We start from the raw sequence: 21,927 nt of genomic DNA on the forward strand, positions 1-21,927 counted from the left end.
CTTTTTTACAAACTGTGATCTTTAGGGAGCATCGCAGAGCAGACATGGTTTAATTGATCCCAGTAGCTGAAAAAGTAGACTTCTGACTTGCAAGACTGATGATGACGATTACCTAAAAAGTAAAAAATGGTCTATGCCTGAAATACTGTCTCACATCTGAAGCTTTCTTATTGGATTTGTCCAGTGTCGTGTGTGAGATTGGACGTATAGGCCCTAATAAAAGCCCCTCGGGTCCAGTGGAGATATGGGTGAATGGGGGAAAGAGAGGAAAGTCCCGCATTAACTTCACCTACAGAGTAAGTACCAAATTTTACTCTGCTGCCCGACTAGAAATAAGTCTTAAATGTTTTAAGGAAAGGATATAAAAACTTTGTTGGGGATTTTTGTGTGTGAAAGAGGAGAACAACATACTGGTTAAATGTAAAGTGGTAATTCAAAAGTGTTTTGTTTTTTTTTCTTTGTTTTTTTGAGCACTTGTGAAAAACCAGTTTTGAAGACACATTGTGGTTTTAAGTCTGGACTTTGACTGGGTCATTTTAACACATACGATGCACATATGCATGCTTGTTCTGTATACAGCTAAGGGTTCCCATCAAGTATAGATTTCATTTGCCCACTGAAGGATAAGCATCCAGAAAGCATGACTGCTACAGCCCTATCTCAGGGGTATGAAAATCAAGGGGATTATTAAAAATTATAAAAACGTTTGAAAACTATACACTTTTTCTTACCCTTCATATTTTTGCTTTTTGCGTGTGTGCGTGTGTGTACGTGCTTGCGTGTGTGTGTGTGTGTGTGTGTGTGTGTGTGTGTGTGTGGGCGTGTGCGTGGGGGGTGTGTGTGTGTGCGCGTGTGTGTGTGTGTGTGTGTGTGTGTGTGCGTGTGTGTGTGTGTGTGTGTGTGTGTGTGTGTGTGTGTGTGTGCGGGGGTGTGTGTGTGTGTGTGTGTGCGTGCGTGCGTGTGTGTGTGTTGGTTTGTCCCAAAAAGCAAATAATTTTTATGATTGGAATTTGATAAATAAGAAAAAGCCATATGAAAACTTTTGCAAGCCACTACACTCTCCATAAAACTTAAACTAGGTCATAAATTCTCATTTCTAGATACGCATTTCTTTGTTAAAATGCTGCAAATAGGAGTAGAGTTTAATTTTCATTATTCAAATGCTAAACAGCAGTTTAACTTCAGTAGTCACTTTTTTAATGCGTTATAAGATCACAGCTCATCTTTTTTTAACTGGCCTTTCATATCGCCGCCTTTTCCCCCCATAAGGGAATTGCTTCTGCCTAACTGTTTACGCGGCATTTTGAGGCAGATGTGGAGTTTGTATGGGTTTGTGGCAGAATGCTTCTGATAGAGCGAGTGTGGGTTGTTCAAGGAGCCCAAGAGAAAGCGTGCATGTTTACGGCGCAGCACTGTTATCTCTGTGTGTGTAGCTCCTCTGGTTGTATGAGCCTGGGGGTTGACGCTTGTGTGTTTGAATCCTTGCAAGATAGATATGTGTACTTATTCAAGCAGTACTTGGTGACAAACAACCTGACTGCTTTTTTTCCCCCCCCCCTTTGCTAGGACCCAGTGCCAGAAGGTGTGCACCCTGCTAGAGGGCCTAAAGCAGGGGGCACGAACATTACAATAACTGGGCAGTTTCTGAACACCAGCAGCAAGGAGGATGTCCTGGTTAAAGTTGGAGACGTGAACTGTGCTGTGTAAGGATTGCATTCAGATTTGTATTGATGCCATTAATCTCTCTGATAAAATAGCCAGCTGCTATCCAGACGTAAAGCCTGTTTTTGCACAAAATGTAAAACTTTAATTGAACTTAGCTGTAGAAATGTATTTTCCCCACTGTTTCACTCTTGTGGCTGCCAAAGTTCCTTCAAACTTAATATTTAAAAATAACCGAGAGAAGCATTTGAACCAGGACTGTCGGGTTGCTGCCATGTTTGCTTGAACTGCACAGCGACCTTTTGTAGCCCGCCCACCCTTCTCGCCTGCACTGAGCTTTGTCCTTGTCTTGGCAGGAAGGAATTCGGGGAAGCTATCGTCTGCAAGACAGGTGAATATCAACAGGAGAAGTTGCCTCTGGAGAAGCTCCCCGTCACAATTCAGTACGGAAAGAAGACCATAACGTCTGTCCAAGGTGCCTTCCAGTATGTGGAAAACCCAATGGTGTCGGACCATCAGCCCAGAGGAAGCTTTGTCTGGTCAGTTTAACTAAAGCATCCACCTTTGGTCACAGTGTGATATGATCTGGTTCTGTTTGACATGTTAGGATTGTTAGGATTTGCATATTTAGCCGTTTTGGTTGTTGATCATGATAGTGGTCTATTCATCTCCATAAGCCTGGTGGGCCACCCCACCAGGCTTAGCATTGCTTTTTTTTTTTAAGTCTTTTTTAAAATGTTTCTATTTTTTTAAGGCTTTATAGTTGATGTTCAGGTATTAATGTCCAAGTCTTTCAATTACACATAATTATCAAGTGATATATTTTCAAACTTCCTGTCAACTTTAAACATTTTTTAACTCAGAAACATGACGGGCTGCTGGATGAATGACTGGAGCCCCCAACCACCAGGCTTAGCAAGTTTTCTGGGGGAAACCTTGTCTTCTACTGGAGAGATTTCTAAAATATGTTTTTAAGGGGCTTGTATGGACTCAGGAGCAAGTTGCAGTGTTTTTACCATAAACTTTGTATTGTATTGAAGTCCTTTAAATCTATGGCATCTGCTCTGCTGTGGGCCAAATATCACTAATAGTTGTTCCAAGTTTTCAATTTTCAAATGTTTTTAATTTACATTAAAATGAGAAAAAAACGTGTTTCATCTAAGTATCATCTAAGTAGCAGAAAATGTGTGAAATAGGGCAAGAACACATTGCTTTGCTTTTTTATTTTTAATAAAAAATAAAAAAAAGCTCCACCCATTTTTCTAAAAGTCTTTCATGTACATTGAAGTTGTAAATTCGGGGTAAAAAGTCCAAATGCAATGTATTTTGATCCAAAACCTTTTGCTTTACAGAATTTGAGGAAAAGGCATGAAAAACGCATAAACTTGCTATAGATTATGTTTTAAAAAGACTACAGCTTGCTGCAACAGTTGCACCTCCCATAGAAACATCTGAAATCAAACATCGATCTGGAGCATAACCCTGACAGTCGTATGAGGGGGTGAAAAAAAGAAATCACAAGAGTCAGACTTCTACATTTCCAGCCGAGGGCTTGTCTTCGAGCTGAAGGAATAGACCCAGGACAACACGTACTAACATTTTAGATAATTAAAGGACACACTGCTATACTCAGACCGGCAAAACACACACAAGTTGCATTCAGCGCTCTGTACCTGTCGGAGAAAGCCTTGAGCACCTTGTAACTATAAACAGGCTATTACAGACATCACCCCTGACATCGCTTTCGTCGAAAGGCATAGGCACCTCAGGCTGCTCGTATTTCTGTATGGAAGCAAATTGTTCTCGAACGGGTTTTAAGTTATACATTTCACAATTGATTTTGTTTGTCTAAGAGGTAAACGCACCTTTTTTTTTTCTTTTTTTTTTTGCTAGCACTTTGCCGTTTTGCAGAAGATAAACTGCTTCTTAACGGCATTGCGATCCCCAGGTGACGAATCCTGAAGATGACCACAAACGATAACAACGTTTGTGCTCACTTAGCTTGTAAAGTACATCTGTGTATATGTGCTGGTTGGCAAAGCACATTTTTATGAATAAATACATGTACTTTAACAAATGGCTGCTTTTCTCAGATGGTGAATATCATCTACATTATCTTATAAGCAAAATCGATATGTTGGCACTTCGCTCCCAGCGCTTTTCTGCAACGGCTGACAGCCTCTCTGTAAAGTGTTGTCTTGTTTTGAAGGCTTCAGGAGATGCAATTTTCTGGCCCTAACAGTCATCATCCTGCCAGAGCTGCTGATGTCTAAATATCTGCAATGGAAGCGGTGTAGAAAAATGTCACAAAGACCGTTAGAAGTGAGGACAAAAATGAGCGAACAGGACTCGGACTGATTGCACCTTTTGAACTCCAAGAAGTAGAGTTTAAAATGGAATAAGAAAGACTTAAAAATGTACCGTGTAATAAAGCGTTTGATAATTTCTTAACCAGTTGGTGTTTTTTTTTTCTCCATTATCTGTTTTTTCTTCATTTTGTATTGAAACAATTCACTGTAAAATTGCTTTAGTTTCTTTTTAAAACGCCTGTTTTCTTACAAGTCGCTCGTTTTCTTTAAGTTTAATCTGAACTCTGTGTGTTTGGGAATTCACATGCCTAATTTCTGTTTGATTTGTGTTTTTAGTGGTGGGAGGAACATTGTGGTCACAGGCTCCGGTTTTGATCTCATCCAGACCGCTGTGATGAGGGTCCAGGGAGACAACTCATCATCTGTCGAGGTCTCTGCTACATTTCATCATCACCGTTTCTCTTCTTTGATCCGATCTGTCATCGAGTGTTTGTCTTTTCCCAGTCACTTGTCGTTGGCAGCGCTGCTCTGCTCTGCTCTGCTCTGCTCCTTCGTTGACGATTAATTCAAAATTAGCTTTGCTGTTGTTAATTACCTTCAGATTTCCATCCCTTCTTTTTTTTTCTCCCACCAATTAGGAACACTCTTTAAATCTATAAACCCTGTTAAGCTCAAGGTAAAAGACAAATTGTCTCAATCTCACCATAAAGTAACTAATCCTTGACCGGCTTCATTAGGTTGATCCGAGCCAGAAGGTTTTGCTGCTATTTACCAATCAGTGTCCTGGGCAGCGTTTTTCTGGACAGATTCAGTTCATTTTATTTAAAGACCTCCATGTAATAGCAGATTTAAAGTTTCACAACGGTGCTAAACTTTACCACTTTGTTCTTGGGCCAAGGTTCTGGGCAGAGATTGGAAAAATACTTCTGGCCGGCACAGCCTAGAACGGAATGTAGAGTGTTATCTCAAAGGCTTAAGCTGCTCTGTTTGATAAACTCCTCTTGGTTCAACTCCATCCAACTAAGCCCAAATATGCACACACATTATTGCTGCTGGCACGTGGTAAACCAATGTTTATATGTAGGTCAGGTTGGTGGTTAGCCATCAAGTGGTTTTCTGTTTTTTTGAAAGACACTGTACTTTTCATTTTGAAACGCAGCCCTCTGTAGTCTGCATATCAGTTATCATAAGCAGTCATACTTTAATGCCAATTTCCTTAATATAACAGAGAGTAGAATGGCTTTTGTGGTCGGCTGTAAGAAGCCTTATTGAAAATGTTTATATTACCATGTTGAAATATGAGGGCGGTATTGTACTGTTGTATATTCCCAGATAACCATAGGCTAGATTTAGCTAGACTATAACATGTAAAATCGTTTAATTTATTTATTGGTAAAATGTAAACATTGCATATAGTCCTGTTTATAATAATAGCAGTGTGGTAAAATAAAAATGGGTAACACTTCATTTGAAAGCGTGTGCATAAGACTGACAAAACACCCGTCATGAACCGAACAGTGTCACTCGGTAAATAATGACACTTTTAATGCAAAGTTTCATTGAAACGTGTATTAAACGTCCGTTAAAAGCATCCACTTTGCATTAAAATTGCAGTTATTCACCGAATAATGCAAAGTTGACAATTTTATTGGACTTTTAATGCAACTTTTAGTACAACTTTGCATTAAAAGTATTATTGTTTACAGAATAACACGTCATGACAACAGACATAAACATTCATGAAGATGTCAGACTTATGCACACCCCGTCAAATAAAGGGTTACCAAAAAATATAAGTAAAGCTTGAATTTCATGTGAAAGCCTTTATTTCTGTTTTCTAAATCAAATCTTTAAAACTGCATTACATTTTCCCCATCTCCAGAATTGCACTTACAAAATATTGTCTGCATTTTTCTTTACAAACTAACTGAAATATGCTTGGAAGATTTATCTTCCCTGTAAACTAGTGAACTAGCATTTAGTTGTTTAAGAGAAGTGCTTTAGGATTTCTCTGCATTTCTTGGTTTTGCCTCATGGCTGTTGTTGCCCCTGCTGTCTAACAAACTTTCTGCAGCCCCTAAAAATCTCCAACAAGAACAACCTCTCTGTCATCAGGCCACAAAATGTTGCTACATTTCTCTTTAGACAAGGAAATGTGCTTATCGGTCAACTTTAGCATCTTCAGTTTGAATCCTTGGTTTGTTCTTCTGTGGCCCTCATGTAACCTATAAAGATAGATTTAAATATTCTTGCATGTCTGTCTAGTTTGGCTTCCCTTTGAAAGTATTTGAGGCTATTTTAGCTAAGCAGCTTTTCTACTACTTTTTTTTTTCTTTCCAGTTATTTTCTTAATCAAAACGTGCTTCTGTTTTAAAAGGGATCAGGAACAACGTATTTTGTTCAGGTTATTATATTGGATTACACTACAGCCAACATTTGCTGAACTGAACTCTCAGTATTTTAAACCAGGCTCCTCTCAGTTTGTAAATGAGTGAGATGCTCTGTTTTTTTCAAAATAAATGCAAAAGTATGAGTTTAAAAAAAGGCTGCAAATTTACTTGTTTTTAGGAAATTAAGTAGACAAATTAAAGCTGTAAGGCAAACAACTTTTAAGTCATACAAATGAGAATAAGAAGAAGAATTTAAGCTCACAGTTAGTTTGAATTTATGTGAATTACGGCACACCTGCCGTCTCTTGTAAAGGTAAACTGTGACGGAGATTGCTGGGGTTTTTTCACTCCGTTATCAAAACAATCAGTGAGTGACAGAGTATTAAAAAAAGCTAACTAAAAGAAGTTTAATAAAGCGCTGAAATGCCGTTTGGAGGAGTGACTGTGATTTGTGACTCATCAGAGGCAGATGCTGCTCTCTGTGCCAGATTGGAGTCTGAATGATGATTTCAAAGACGTGCATAATTTTATCCTCTTTATTGTACAAAACACTGCAAAAAAAAAAAAATCCCAATAACAATAAAACAAAGGCCTTTCAACACCTACTATTTACTTTTTGAATCTCTAATCCCAGTCGATAGCTTTCTGTGCTTGTACTGGTGTGTTTTCATTCGTGTCTTCTTCATTCATTTTGTTCATGTCTTTTCTTTTTTTTTTTTTTCACAAACTGTCATGCTGAAACAACTCAGGTCGCCCACGAGAAGAACGACACGGTCATCCAGTTCCGCTCTCCGACGGTGAGCGGCTCTCAGAGCCAGGACTTCAGAACCTACATCCAGCTGGACAACTGGGTGAAAGAGCTCAAGTCCTTCAAATACTACGCCAACCCCGTCTTCGAGAACGTGACGAAGAAGGTCATCACCGAGACCAGCATCATCATCGTCAAGGTGAGCGCTCGCTGCATCGACTCCCTTCAAACTGTTTCGTTTGCTCGAAACAATTAAGAGAAATTGCTTTGTTATCTGACATGAGAGTTAAAATGAAAATGTGGTGGGGGGAATTGCTGAGTTGCATTTCTGAGACATTAACGTTACTTAGCAGCTCATATCCTGCTCGGCTCTGTTGCGTATAAAAGTTATGCAAATAACGGAGCACTTGTTATCTTTAAGTTGTTGGTTGGAAATGATGAATGCAAATTAGTGTTGCAGTTCGCAGACCTTATAGAAATGTAAGAGAAGAGCTTAGGGAAAAAAAGGCTTTGGCTCATTTGTGGTATACAGTTTGGGATTACAATATTTAAATAAAAATGAAGGTTTTATGTGGTTTAGATTAAAAACGAGATTCTAGTTGTTATTTAAATATACACAAATGCTCATTTCTTCAGATTTTTTCCTCATAATTAAAAGAGTTAAATATTTCCTCATATCTTCCTCATATAAATGTTTTATTTTAAACTCTTAACTAGGAAGTTTAAAACAGGAAAAAGATATGAATTGTCATTGTTATATTGATTATGCAGATTGTTCAGTTTACATTTTCTTACTCCAAAAAATTATGATAAAGCCAACAGTCTTTGAGTAAATGTTTTGAGCTAAGATCAAAATAAACGATAGCTTTTCGGTTATTTTGTTGCAGTTTACATAAACCTCCCTTGTATTAAAATTATAATAAGTTTGACTTGTTGATTCCTCAGTGATTTAATTTGACAGAAATGTAAGGTTGATTTTCTTAAGTGAGCAACTGCTTGTAATTATCCCTACAGCAACTATAATCTTAAGAATTTAAATGACTTCTAATTACTTTTCAACCCTTAAACAGAACGGGATTGTTAAGAGTTTTGCTCTTTTCACCCATTTCTAATTAAAAAGCCTAGAATAATGCTTGCTCTGCTCTTTACATCCTTTATCTAATATTGGTAGTTATTATTTCTTTTCTCTCCCGTCCTGTTTGGTCTCAACACGGTGAACGTTTCTGTTGCTCGTCTCTTGCAGGGTCGAGGGTTCTCCAGGGCGATGACCGCCAAGGAAGCCCAAGCGTTTGTGGGGGACGTCCAGTGTCAAGTCAACACGCTTCAGGACGACAAGCTGTTCCTGGACCCACCTTCCAGTAAGCCCCGGGCCCGCTCCAGACGGCAGCGCAGAGACACCCGCCCCGAGCTGCTGGACCTGATGGTAAGAACGGATCAAGACCAAAAGCGGAAGCATGGAGGAAACGTCCAGCATGATGTAAAACTATACTGTCCAATGTTTTAATCTGCAAAAAAATATTAAAGTAAATAAATAGGACAAATTCAAATTGTTTGTTTGACAGTTAAATATGGTCTGAAATGCTTATTTTTTTGGACTTAAATTATTTGAGTGAATGAATATACATATCCAAAATCTTGTTTGGAGGTCTAATAAGTGAAAATGCCCTCAACTGTTTGGTGTGATTATACTTACAGTATAATTACTACATAATAAGCATAGAGTGGCTTGCAAAATTATTCATACCACTTCACTTTTTCCATGTTTTTTCACATTACAACCACAAACATACATTTTTTGCATGAAAGACCAACACAAAGTGGTTATACGATTGTGAAGTAGAAAGAAAATCACAGATGATTCTAACATTTTTCACAAATAAACTGAAAGATGGGGCGTGCAAAAGTATTCAACTCCCTTTTCTCTGAGTGCAACCAGTTACCTTTAGACGTTGCCTGATGACTACTAATAATTGAATGGAGTTGAACTGTATGTGCTGTAATCTCAGTAGAAACACGGCTGCTGTGTGACGACCTCAGAGGTTGTTTAAGAAAACATTACAGAACAAACAGCATCATGAAGCGGACAGGTCAGGGATAACGCTGTGGAGAAGTTTAAAGCGGGCCATTTTGCCATTTTGTTGCGTACAAATTCAACACCAGACGTTGAAAGCAAACTGAAAGCAACGTGCATTTAAACAAATAAATGTACACTCTTTGTCCACATTGTATGAAGATATTTCCTGTATGAACTTGACTCAGGCTCTCTGTGCATTCTTAGTCTTTGTCTTTGCAGCTGCAAACTTTAAAGCGGAGAACGTCCTCCTTGGCAGTGGAGTGGAAGTGTAAATGAGAAGAAAATCAAAAAGTACACTCCCTCAAATCTGCACTAAGAAACATTATTACTTGATTAAATGTTCTTTGCAAAAACTCCAGACCCTCATGCAGAGGTGTAGAGGAGAACAGCTATTCATTATGAGTATTGGCTCTGGTTCTGTAGGCATGTCCTCTATACATCTTGAGACTTTTTCTTTTTTTCCCCTTTTCTCCAGCTGAAGAATTTCTCTGTAGCTACAGGCCCCTATAATTACATTTAATTATATCCAACCCACAATTGTGATGAATAGAGTAATCTCTCCCATGGGTAGTACCTAAAAGTGAGCTATTGTTTCATTTCTGCGGCTGTTTTGTGCTGCATAGTTAAGGAACATGACTGGACTATCAATAGTACAAGATGCGCGCAGTAAAGAAAGGAGAGCACACTGGGATCAGGCATAACATTATGATCACTGACGGGCGAAGCTGCACCGATGATGCCTTGTTCATAGTGGTACCGGTTAACGAGCGGGACGTGTTGGGCTGCGAGTGAACATTTTATTCTCACAGCTATGCCATAAAGAGAAAGATGGACAAGAGTGAGTATTAGTTTTGTTCTGATAAGAAGGTGTCAGAAGATAAACTGTGCAGTTTGTAGTGCTGCTGTTTTGGCAGCAAATGGATCATAATGTTATGCCGAACAATTTTACGTGTAAACATTTGTCTGCTTTAAAAGGAAACGGTGGCCGCTTCACAGCAGCAGTTTTGCATACGCTTTGTACAAATGCTGCTGATTGTACAAAGAATGGGCAATGTGGACTTAAAATATTCTCATGTTTTGTGGCACTTTTAGCAATTAAAAACTACAATAAAGTGTTCTTATGGAAATATATTTGTCACTGTTTACAATCATAAGCACCCCCTACTTCTCTGAAAGTAAAACATACATCATTGAATAGGCCATTTGCATTAGAACCACCAATATATTTATGTTTAATCATCTGTCCTAATATATTGATATTTGTTGATGAACTTATTGTACCAACAGTAAAGAAAGTCACTTTAACAATCCCAGGCGTACTGGCCGTTTTTGGGGTTTAAAGTAGGGATTTTTATTTTAGCAATATTTTTTGTTTCTTCATTGTAATCAACGAAAGCAATAATTGTTTCTTCCCAGTTTATAACACAGGCTTTTCACGGATTGGTCACAGCAGTTTTGTGTAATTGCAATTAGGTTTTGGAAGAGTCACCTTCAGTTATTAAAATAAAATGTATTAATTTACGTGATATATTTAGTTAAAAACATTTTGTTGAAGGTCAGTATGTAGGACACACTGGCTTTCTGCTGGCATGAAGCCGACCTTGTTCATTTTCTCGCCACTAAAATGGATTTCAACCGAAACAGGAACAGATTCACATTTGTATACTTGTGTGCTACTTTGCACGCTCTCTGCCACTGATTGTTTCTGGGTAAAACGTGCTCTATTCTATACATTGTAAGAGTTTTCCACTGTGTTTATCCACAGATCAAGTTTGGAAAGGGAGAGTGGGTAATCGGATCGGTGCAGTATGAGAAGAAGAACGATTTGTCTCTCTACATAATCATCCCTGCAGTTATTGTGCCCATGCTGCTCATCATCATCATTTCAGTCTACTGCTACAGGTGAATTAGGCTCACTCCCATGTGGTAAAATGCAGTAGCTGGGATTCACATTATTGCCGATTTAATTATAAATCAGAATTTTAAAAAACTTTTGCTGTATAGTACGGAGCTAAAACAGTGTCAATGTTCACACGTGCACAGAACAATTCACAAATGCAATGCAAAATTCACACTTGTACTTTTGATGCAAACACAAATGTATCTTGATTTACCAGCTGCTTCTGGTCTGTGAATTTTGCTTCGAGTTAAGAGACTCACCTGACTTGACTCAGCCCACAAATGTCATCTTTTTAACAGGGAAACAGATATTGTCCTTATTTCAGCCAGTCATAAGAACACACCTCACATGGAGGGTGTAACTTGTGCATAAGCCAATCATATTAGCCCATTTCAACAGCACTGTAGCCATGTTGAAGTTCAGACAGTTTGCTACTCAACATGACTTAAGGCAGCAACAGAGGAGCAGCAACATAGTTAGCTGCTCATCCACATGTTATGAGAAGTTTTTAATTATGAATGTTAATTGGTTTAATTGTGCAAGCTATGTAAGAGGGGCTATGCTACCAAACTGCGCTAGCCACAAAGTTGAATTTCTTGTAATGAAGCCAAACCAAGGTAGCAATTCGGGATTTTGTAAATTGACTGGCCCTGTAGTTTTCCTCAGCCCCAAAATAATAAAAGCCTTGATTTTAAAGTTCTGTTCTTTATATGATCAGTTATTAAAGCAAGGTAATAATTCATTTAATGATTCACTTTTCATAAATACAAAGTGATTATTTTACTTACCCTATAAGGCTGAACATGCAGCCTGCCAAAATATGTGCCACCCCCCCTAAAACACATGAAGATGTGAACCCTGGTGCGAGCATCAGAGTAAAAATTGTACGTTGGCGTTAATGACAAGGTGGTGGTGCCAGAGCTCCCACAGTCGCCACGAGTTTGGAACAACGCTGAGCTACGAGGGCCACCAACGCTGCTCGTGTTTGCATCAGAAATACACATGTGAATCTTAACTCTGTGCATTTGTGAATAGGGGGGGTGGCACATATTTTGGCAGGCTGCATGTTCAGCCTTATAGGGTAAGTAAAATTGAGACTGTTTTATCGCCATGGCACAGCGCAGATGAAATGTTTTATTGGACCTACTGTTCAATGCAGTTGCATCTTTCCTCTCCTCTTTACATGCGTTTAGGAGAAAGAGTCAACAGGCCGAAAGAGAATATGAGAAAGTCAAGCATCAGCTGGAGAACCTGGAGGAGAGCGTCAGAGACCGCTGCAAGAAGGAGTTCACCGGTAATGGGAAACCAGCTGCTAATTCTCAACAATGTGATTAAAGACTGATGAAGAGTACTGTGCTTCATTGCTGTGATTATATTTTTTTTTCACTGCAATTAATTCAGCTCTCATTCTTAGTCTTGTTCTGTCATCAGTATGAGAAGCGGTTTAGCAAAAAGCGGTTAGAAAAAGCGGTCTTTTAATGTGGAATTGATTTTTCCTGGAAGTTTTTTTTTTTCAATGTCTCTAACAACGTAATTTAGACAGATCAGCAGTGCACAAAGGAAACAAGGGGAAAAAATCCCACAGCTTATTAGGTAAAAATACAGTAATTTTCATTCTGTTGCATTTTGCAGACCTGATGATTGAAATGGAAGACCACACGAACGAGTTGAGCGAGGGGCGAATCCCCTTCCTGGACTACAAGACCTACACCGACCGGGTCTTCTTCCTGCCGTCTAAAGACGGAGCCAATGACGTGATGATCACAGGGAAGCTGGACATCCCACAGGCCCGCAGGGCGACCGTGTCGCAGGCGCTCAACCAGTTCTCCAACCTTTTGAACTCCAAGACGTTTCTGATTAACGTAATAATACCAAAAGTTACTTTCCAGCAGACTAGAGTGGTTAGTTTACCACTTTAATCCAGATGCTAGAAGTTAGCTCTACTTCTTTTTCCAAGTGGTTTGCTATAAACTTTGAAAAGAGCTGCTAGGCTTTTTGCACAATATTTTTATGCTCCTGTAAACTTGGCGAGAAATCAATTTGTTAGATGGATCAAGACTAGGAAAATTAGGCTTATTACCTTGGATTATTCCAACATTGTAATCTCAAACCAAGTTCTTACTCCTGGTAATATTCAACTATATTAAATATTAAAGTCTTTTAGCGTTTGCGAAGTTTAGGACTAACTCTTTTTGTTGTTTTTCTGTCATTCTATCAACACAATCAACACACACTATTTGCACTGTACACTTTATAATGCTACTGCACCATTTGACTCGTTGTGTTCATCATCAAAATGAATAAAAAAATCAACAGTCCACATTTAAATCTGCATCTCCTGCTCATTTTCATAAATGTAATTTCAAAGGACAGGCAGTGGTTGTGCCACCTCTCTGGCAGAACAAACTTGCAGCAAAGCACAGCTGAAGACGTGCATTTATAATGCAGTTGTTTATGCGCAGACAGCTGCAGAAACACTCACCATTTGTTCCTGTGACAGTTTTCATTTGGAAGATCTCTCACCCGCATTTATCTCCTGTGTTATTTTGCGGGCGCGTCGGATAATATCTGCAACTTTTTTTATTTTCAGTTGTGTTCTCGCTTGAAACGCCTGAATGTTTTCAGTTCCATGTTTGAATTTATGATATGTGGGGGAAAAAAGAGTGTAAAATGAAAGGAGTGACGTCGCCTACAGAACGCTGAACTTTGGGTATCAATGCGTACGACGATGACAAAAATGATTGATGGCAGTGATCAGAAAGATCAGAGGAAGAAATCAGGATTGTAGTTTGGAGTTTAACGCTGAGTCTCCATGTATTTCATCACAGCTGTGAATGTCCTCTGGGACCAAAAACTAAATGAAAAAGCTTTTATGTCAAGGATAAATCATTTAAGTATCACTTTCCACTGTATTTTTTGTGCCATGGAGTTAATATTCATATTAAACTTTGATTCAGTTTGGCACCTTCCATCTACATTGGTTTTGAAAACCCAGCTTAACTCCTGTCACTGTGTTGATAGTCAATATAGAGTCTATCTTAAAGTCAGATTGCTGGCCTTTAAATTGAGGGCTGTCATGTTCTAGATGGTGATACGGCATCAGAATAACAGAAGACTGAGCTGGGAGATACGTGTGAAGCTTCCTATTAATCCAGTATTGCTGGCACAGAAACAACCTCTGAGGTGTTAATGGTGTGTGCGTGTGTGTGTAGGGGGATTCTTCTCCCACTAATTGGGATCATTTCTAAGCCACAATGTTTTTACAGGGCAAAACTAAAATTACCTTGATGATTATAATTTTCCCTGGCATTAGTCATTTGATAATTTAAAAGCACATCATGCAGGATTCGCTTGAGCGTGAGTAAGCCTCGTCGCCATCTTTAATTCACTCCATCCGCCGCCTGTGTCTGCGTGTTGCAGTTTATCCGCACCTTGGAGCGCAGTCACGACTTCAACGCCAGGGCCAAGGTGTACTTTGCCTCCCTGCTCACCGTGGCCCTGCATGGGAAGCTGGAATACTACACGGACATCATGAGGACTTTGCTGCTGGAGCTGATGGAGGAGTACGTCCACAGTAAGAACCCCAAGCTGATGCTGCGCAGGTGAGTGCGAGCCGACTGCACGCGCCGCTTTCCGTCAAACTTCCGACTTTTTAACTTGTGCTTCCAGCAGCTCAAATTTGACACAAGTATCTTTCGTTTGACAAGATTGCTTGCCACCACTTTTATTCAGGATTTATTAGTAGTATTCTCCTTTTTATTTTTTTTAGTTTTTGTCCCTGCAGGGTCAGGAGAACAGCTAATAGGTGGATATGAAATTTTCTGATAAACTTAGTCAAACTTTCTCACGGATCATTAAATGTCTTTGTGCTGAAGCTCTGTGAGGCGTCTCTCCATTTCTAGACTTTGGCACCGATCTCGTCGGCCAGTTGAGGCGGACTGGGAATCAGCTCAAGATGCATCGAACTGTTTCATTCTGGTGCCATATTTTCGGTTGAATTTTGCACTGACTACTGTAGTCCTCTTTGAACGAGCCAGACTGCAGCTCGGTCTATTCCAGTCCTCCTCCTTCTGTTCTTCCTTCTGTTTTTCTTTTCTGTCCTTGGAGCCCACCACAGTCCCCACAAATGACTGTTGTTCATCTTTAGCATCTTTGATAACGTCCAAAATGTTATTTCTGACCAGATTACCACTCGTAAAACTCACAATAAATCTACAAATAACAATGAATTTTTTTTTTTTTTACCAAGAGTTGTGCTTTTAAAATCTTTAATTAGAAAATGAATTATGTATGAAACAGTTTGAAGATGAGAATATCCACAGTGACTTTAGTCACCATTGATAGAAATATCTGGTGTAGATTCTGACTCATTAAGGTCAGGAAAATCCTCAGCGCTTAATTAGAAGTCTATTTTTTTATTTTTTTTTGAAGATGTTTCAGCTCTCATCCAAAAAGTTTATTCAGTTCTCCAACGTGGTTTGAAGGAACGTGGCTTATGAATTTTAGTCAGAATTGAAGCAGCAATTCGAACATGTAAGTCACTCGCTCAGAGTTTATGTTGTTGTTTAACGATCTGAAAAGATTAAGTCAGATTTCATCTTTCTAACACCTACTCTGCAACTCTGAGTTTTCATCTAGGTGTTTTTGTTTTGTTTTTTTCTTTTTTTCTTTAACCAAAACAACTCGCATCGTTTGGGATATGTTTCGATGTTTGAACAATTATGTGAATATTGTGCTGACTAAAGGGTTGGACCTGCAGTGACTTTTATGTCCTAATTGCCCCATTGTTCAAACTACAATTTATTATCTTGTTACTTCCAGAACATTCAGAACCGAAGAAGCCTTTTGGATGAAAGGCGAAACATCTTAAAGGATAAAAAGATGTGAAGTTGCCTTGTACTGGAGCACTTAGGAATGTCAGGGATGACTGAGTATCTACACCAGACATTTAACATAAATGTCATGTTAATTACAATGAACTTTGAAAACAATAATAAGCTTCACAAGAGTGAATTTGTGACTTTTTCTCCAACCCCGAGTCCGTACATATTGGAGAGAAAATCTACTGTAAATACAAATTGAATTTCACTTAAATTGCAAGTTATACAATCAATCCACCATTGCAAAAGGATCATATTAAAATGCTCAAATAAAAAGTAGTGTGACACACACGCCTGTGATGATTTGACGTAAACCTGGGACCAGAACTATCCGATTTGCACCAAAACATTCCCAAATGCTGTTTTTATTTAATAATTTCAACTTTAAAACCTTAATTTTTTTACCCCGTTTTTTTACTTTGCTAACTAGATTAGTCTTTTAAAATTCTTCTGTTGTTTCAAAAAAAAAAAAAAAAGAAGATTTCTTTGAAATGCATCATCCTCGCGCAGTCCAGGCTGTTTGTCTGTTTGGTGCAACGATGCCGTCGGTGTCAATTCGTCTCCTGATTACTCAACAGTCGCTCGTCGCCTCTGAGACGGGGTTACGCGATCTGGACTGTCTGCTGTGCCGAGGCAGGCTGCGACTAGCTGCAAGCAGCAAGCGCACATCCTAATTATTCCCCAGCGGAGAAGCTCATTATGTTGATTAGGCCATTGTACAAACACAGGCCCCTCTTATACACGAGACATCTAATTAGGTATGCCACAAGTTAACAATGGGTGTCACCCGCCCGTCAAGTGACCGCTGACATGAGATTTTGATTAAAATATCTTGATGCTGATTAGCTGTTCAGAAAACGCTCAAGTGTTTCGGCATTTTCAGGAGCACAAAATGGAGATGTTTGCTGTTCCGTTTTATTTATCCTTAATGTTGCTTTATTTATTAATTTTTTAAGAGTTAGTTGATCGATCTGAAACTCAAACAACCCTTATGTAAATAATTGAATCTGTCCATGAAATTTCCACTCTGATCAGCCATCCATCCCAACGCCATGCACTCAGTTGTCTGCTCATGCATTTCAAATTAAAACTGATATTATTTACAACCTTGATGTTTTCATCTCATCTGTTTTTCAGATCAGAGACGGTGGTGGAAAGGATGCTTTGTAACTGGATGTCCATCTGCCTTTACCAGTTTTTGAAGGTAGCAGGATTTATGTTTGGCACCGTAGAATCCCATTAAATCGGTTTTGATGACTGAGGAGGTGAAGGCATATTAATTGGTCTTCGCATCATCAGAAAAAAAACACACAAAAATACAGTATTAAAAATCAACTTTCAGTCACTCCTCTGCAGCACGGCGGGAGCAAAAACAGCAATAAATTAGCATCGCCTGCTGCTGTATGAGCAGGAGGGATGGAGGATAAGTTGCAACAATTTTTCATATGTGTGCTTATTAAACGAGGCATAGATCTGAGGTTACATCTTCTTCAAGACATACTGAAGATTTTTGTTATAAATGTTAACCAACATAAGCAACTGTGATTAACATGGGATCATTCTGGGGATGTAATTAATACCCGAGGAGCAGTAACGTAGTGATTTTGGTTCAAAATGAAATATGTTCCTTATTGATCAACTTACATGGTGTTTTGCACTCTTTTTATATAAATAAAAGCACATGTTGGTGATGAACTTTTAGATTCTTGCTAAATGTTAGCAACAGAAAAGATATTTCCCTTTGACATTTGAAATAAAGCGTGTGGATACTCTTCACAATAAAAGGAAAAATATTGCTTTGATAAGAATACTGCAATCATCAGTGATGTTTGACAAACAAAATTAAACCAAAGGCAAAAAAACAGGCTTGTTAGCCTTTGAAAATAAAGCTTATAAATACTGTTATATATAGATTTCCATATATTTCACAATGTTTTGCAGTTGTAGGTTCTATGTTACTAAAGGCATCAAACCAGCGATAAAAACAGGATTACTAACGTTTCAAAAATAAAACCTAAATAACTCACAAGTTACGCTGCAGAAGTGGGATCTGTATTAGTAATTGAATGAAAGCAGTGATGAAAAATGAAACTAGCCATTTTGAAATGGAGCTCGTACATACCCAGTAAATGTTTAGTGTTTCTTAGGATAGAAAGTTGCAAATGTTGGTTTTTGCCTTATTTAAATCAGAGCATGTTATTCTTTCAAGATTGTGGGTTTTTAAAGGCAAGCCTCGATATTTTATAGACAGTTGCTGCACAAGCATAGTCTGCACTATTAATTGAACTAAAGCAGTGATGTAAAACTGGATTTCAAAATAAAACTCATGCTGAAGCTACAAAATGAAATCCTCTTTTTTTATTATTGATTGTAAAGCTCGGCTCCACATTACCAATGGACCCCAAGCCATTCTCGAAAAAGTGATTGTTAACGTTTCAAATTAAAGTTCCCTGACACTTTTCAAAATAAAAGTCATGCTTTGTCATGTTTGAGTCATTACCAGGGTAAAGTCCAGATTAAAAATGAGCTCTTTAAAGGAAAACAAGCAGGCGTTCTCTGGTTTGATGTTTGCGTGAATGTTGTGAATTTGTCTTGCGAGTCGCCTGACAACGATTAACTTCCTGATAATATCAGAGAAAACCTCCCCTAAGTGTCATTTTATTCCTGTGTGTGTGCCATTGTGTGTGTGTGTACTAGGACACCGCAGGCGAGCCCTTATACAAACTGTTCCGAGCCATCAAGCACCAGATTGAAAAGGGGCCTGTGGACGCCAGAGTTAAGAAAGCCAAGTACACCCTCAACGACACCGGCCTGTTGGGCGACGATGTCGAGTATTCTGTCCTGGTGAGATAAACTCACGCACACACACACATACATACATCCGCATACATCTTCGGAAACCCTGTCACACACACTACACACACACACACCGCTTTCTGATTACATAGTGTTTCATGCGTGATGGGCTACAGAAACATGCTCACACACATGCTCTGTGGTGTTGCCATGGTAGCCATACACAGGAAGATATCTTAAGGCGACAAGCCTGCTTTTTATGTGACATCCATTTCCAGTTGCCAGTGTTCTCATTCTTAAAAGAGAGAGAGAAAAAAAAGGTAAAAAAAACATCCCTGGCGACTCATTCCAGTATAGCGGTAAAACGTGTGGTTTAGGTGAGCACAGTACAAGTCTGAACAAGAATGGAGTACAAGCCCCCTCTGCGACCTTTCCTCGACCTTGACACCTGCGCGTGCTCTGCATCCGTTTGGGTAGCTTTCAGGAGTAAGGGGGCGGGGGGGAAGCCTGCACCTTTCATTTTAGTATTGTGTTTCAATAATGGACGCTAATCTGAGCACAGCTGTTTTCTGTTAAAGTCAGCACAAACAAAAAGACCCATGGGTAATGGCGTCGTCGAGGACAATTATCAAATTAGGCTGAATTACACGTCTCCCGTTGTGATGGATCCCCTTCTGTGATTAAATTTCATGGGAAAGGGAGAGACGGAGGGGGGGGTAAAAAAAACAAAACCAGTATGATTTCGCAGGCAGATGCCCCACTATCTGCCTGCGAAATCTTTACCTCTGCCCTCAGTCCGCAGTATGTTCACGTCAAATACAGATCAGTTTTATGAGCTTTCAGCTGTGAATTTCTTTGCTCCCTGTCCACTGAGTGGTCAGTTATCTCTAATAGCTAGCAGAGTGTAGTAGGTGAAGTGGGTCAGGGTTTTCTCCAGCTGAGTCCTGGTCATTAGCCAGCCAAGGTGACAAAAGTCATGTCAGGTATCAGTGCAGCATGCGTGTGTGTTTATGTGTGTGTGTGTGTGTGTGTGTGTGTGTGTGTGTGTGTGTGTGTGTGTGTGTGTGTGTGTGTGTGTGTGTGTGTGTGTGTGTGTGTGTGTGTGTGTGTGTGTGTTGAAATGCCTGGTTGCCATAATGATAGCATCCCAATTGGCTGCAGATGTGGACATTTGTCTGCTTGCTTTTAATTCTCAGTACTCCATGGTGATACACATGTTGTCTTCTGCTCGGTAACAATGTGTATATATATCTGTGTGTTTACCTGTCAGACCCTGCAGGTGCTGGTTCAAGGTGAGGGTCCAGACGTGACACCCGTCAAGGTGCTGAGCTGTGACACCATCTCACAGGTGAAGGAGAAGATCATAGAGCAAGTATACAGGAACCTGCCTTACTCCCAGAGACCCAAAGTGGACAGCGTCACTCTGGGTAAGCATAGAAGAGGCACTAATGAGTCCTGTGACACGGCGCCCTCTTGAGCTTATGCACATTGGTCATGTCACCACCACAAACCTGGACCAACACACAGTAGCTCATAACCGTGAAAAAGAAAATGGTTCTTTTTTTTTCTTGTAGAAATAAAAATCTCAAATATTTCAGACATTTGTATTCAGCCCCATAAAGAAAATTACAACTACTGTAATGAGTCATCTATAGAGTCAATAATGTCCACCTGATGTTTATTAGAGAACTTTAGTAAACAAACTTTATCATGCAGACCAAGGGACACGGCAGACAGGTCACAGGTGTGGAGAAATTTAAAGCAGGTGTGGTTATAAGGCTTTGAAAACCTTGTTAGCACTATTTGGGTAAATGCAGAATAATACAGGAAATATTAAAAAATAAAAATAAGATTGAGACAGGGGAGGAGGTTCAACAACCTGAAAGCCAGAGCAACAATTTTTGTCATTTTAGATCAAATCAAATTTGGTAGAATGGTCCAGAGAATTGTGACAAAATTTCAATGTTGCAGTTCAGGACTTCTTGGTTAAATTTGGTTAAATGTAGACTAACTCACAAAAAAATGGGCAAAAACAGCCTCTGGTAGTACAAAGTTTGTGAAGAAAAGAACAAAGTGTCAATTTAGCAAAGCCGCATACAGAGTGCATGCCACATTTTAAAGATAATTTTGTAAAAAAAAAAAAAAGGAAATAAAAGAACAAACTTGAAAAGCCATCTATGCTTTTCTGTCCACTTCAGTCGTGTGCTGCTTTGTGCTTCCCGCCAGTAAAATCCCAGTGAAGTGTGATTTACTCTGAAGCTGCGATGTGACAGCCATTGTAAAGGTTTCAAAGTATGACCACTTTCACCAGACACTTCAGATAAGCGGTTGTAAAATGATAAAAAGTCCAAAATATTTTCATTCAGATTAAACAAAGCCTTATTTTGGTGAAGGTGTAACTTCATTTCAGCAACATGAAGAAATCCTTCATCCTTTAACAGAGCTTTTCTCTCCAGTGGAGTCAGACACCGTCGGGACCAACTTGAAAAGGCTAAAGCTCCACAGATACTCCATAACATTAAAGCCACTCGCATCACGCTGTAGATCTAATTTTTCGAGACGTTTCAGATAGAGAGCCATCTTTGTTCGCGATTAATACAAAGATGGCTCCCGTATATTTGCTGAACTTGCAAGTGAAGCATCCAGCACGTCAAGTGTGTTGTCAAGTCTGCAGCGATGCAGAAAATGTTAGGGTGCAAAACACAGATTTTAATTAAATCTAAATTATTCATAAGACTGATGTCTTTTCTACACTCCCAACTTCCTCGTGTTGTGCTTTTGAAACCCCTGCAGAAAGCTCGGTGCCTGCCATGAATAACGTAATTAGTGTACTTAGCTAAAAAAAAAAAAAAAACATACATTTTTTTCCAAAGTTTTTCCATCCCCTTCCCGTTGACAGAGTGGCGTCCCGGCTCAACGGGACAGATTTTATCCGATCTGGACCTGACCTCCCAGAAAGAAGGCAGATGGAAGCGCATCAACACTCTGGCCCACTACAATGTGAGTACTGGCAAAATATTTAATCCTAACTTTAAATGCAGTATCTTAACAATCACTGCTGCTGAAAAAAAAAAAAAAAAAAAAAAAAGCTTTGGATTTGATAAGAATGTAGGGAGACGAGTAGATAAACGTGGGTGTGTAGAAGCGAAGGGAGCCTAATATTTTCAC

General features: G+C 39.2%; 1 protein-coding gene across 2 annotated transcripts in view; it reads left to right on the forward strand.

The window, feature by feature from the left end:
• Positions 1–21,927, forward strand: part of plxnb2b (plexin b2b) — a 159,473-nt gene that overhangs the window by 126,070 nt on the left and 11,476 nt on the right. For both annotated transcript variants that reach the window (XM_008432784.3, XM_081607857.1), the window contains 14 exons: positions 185–296; positions 1,567–1,703; positions 2,019–2,201; positions 4,308–4,401; positions 7,111–7,308; positions 8,353–8,532; positions 10,949–11,085; positions 12,277–12,377; positions 12,716–12,945; positions 14,504–14,685; positions 17,101–17,167; positions 18,661–18,807; positions 20,030–20,186; positions 21,659–21,759. In XM_008432784.3, coding sequence (XP_008431006.2) covers positions 185–296; positions 1,567–1,703; positions 2,019–2,201; positions 4,308–4,401; positions 7,111–7,308; positions 8,353–8,532; positions 10,949–11,085; positions 12,277–12,377; positions 12,716–12,945; positions 14,504–14,685; positions 17,101–17,167; positions 18,661–18,807; positions 20,030–20,186; positions 21,659–21,759 — 2,026 coding nt within the window. The remainder of the gene's footprint in view (positions 1–184; positions 297–1,566; positions 1,704–2,018; positions 2,202–4,307; positions 4,402–7,110; positions 7,309–8,352; positions 8,533–10,948; positions 11,086–12,276; positions 12,378–12,715; positions 12,946–14,503; positions 14,686–17,100; positions 17,168–18,660; positions 18,808–20,029; positions 20,187–21,658; positions 21,760–21,927) is intronic.

Source organism: Poecilia reticulata, chromosome 6 (assembly GCF_904066995.2).
Source record: "Poecilia reticulata chromosome 6, P_reticulata-male-v2, whole genome shotgun sequence".
NCBI classification, from domain to species: Eukaryota; Metazoa; Chordata; class Actinopteri; order Cyprinodontiformes; family Poeciliidae; genus Poecilia; species Poecilia reticulata.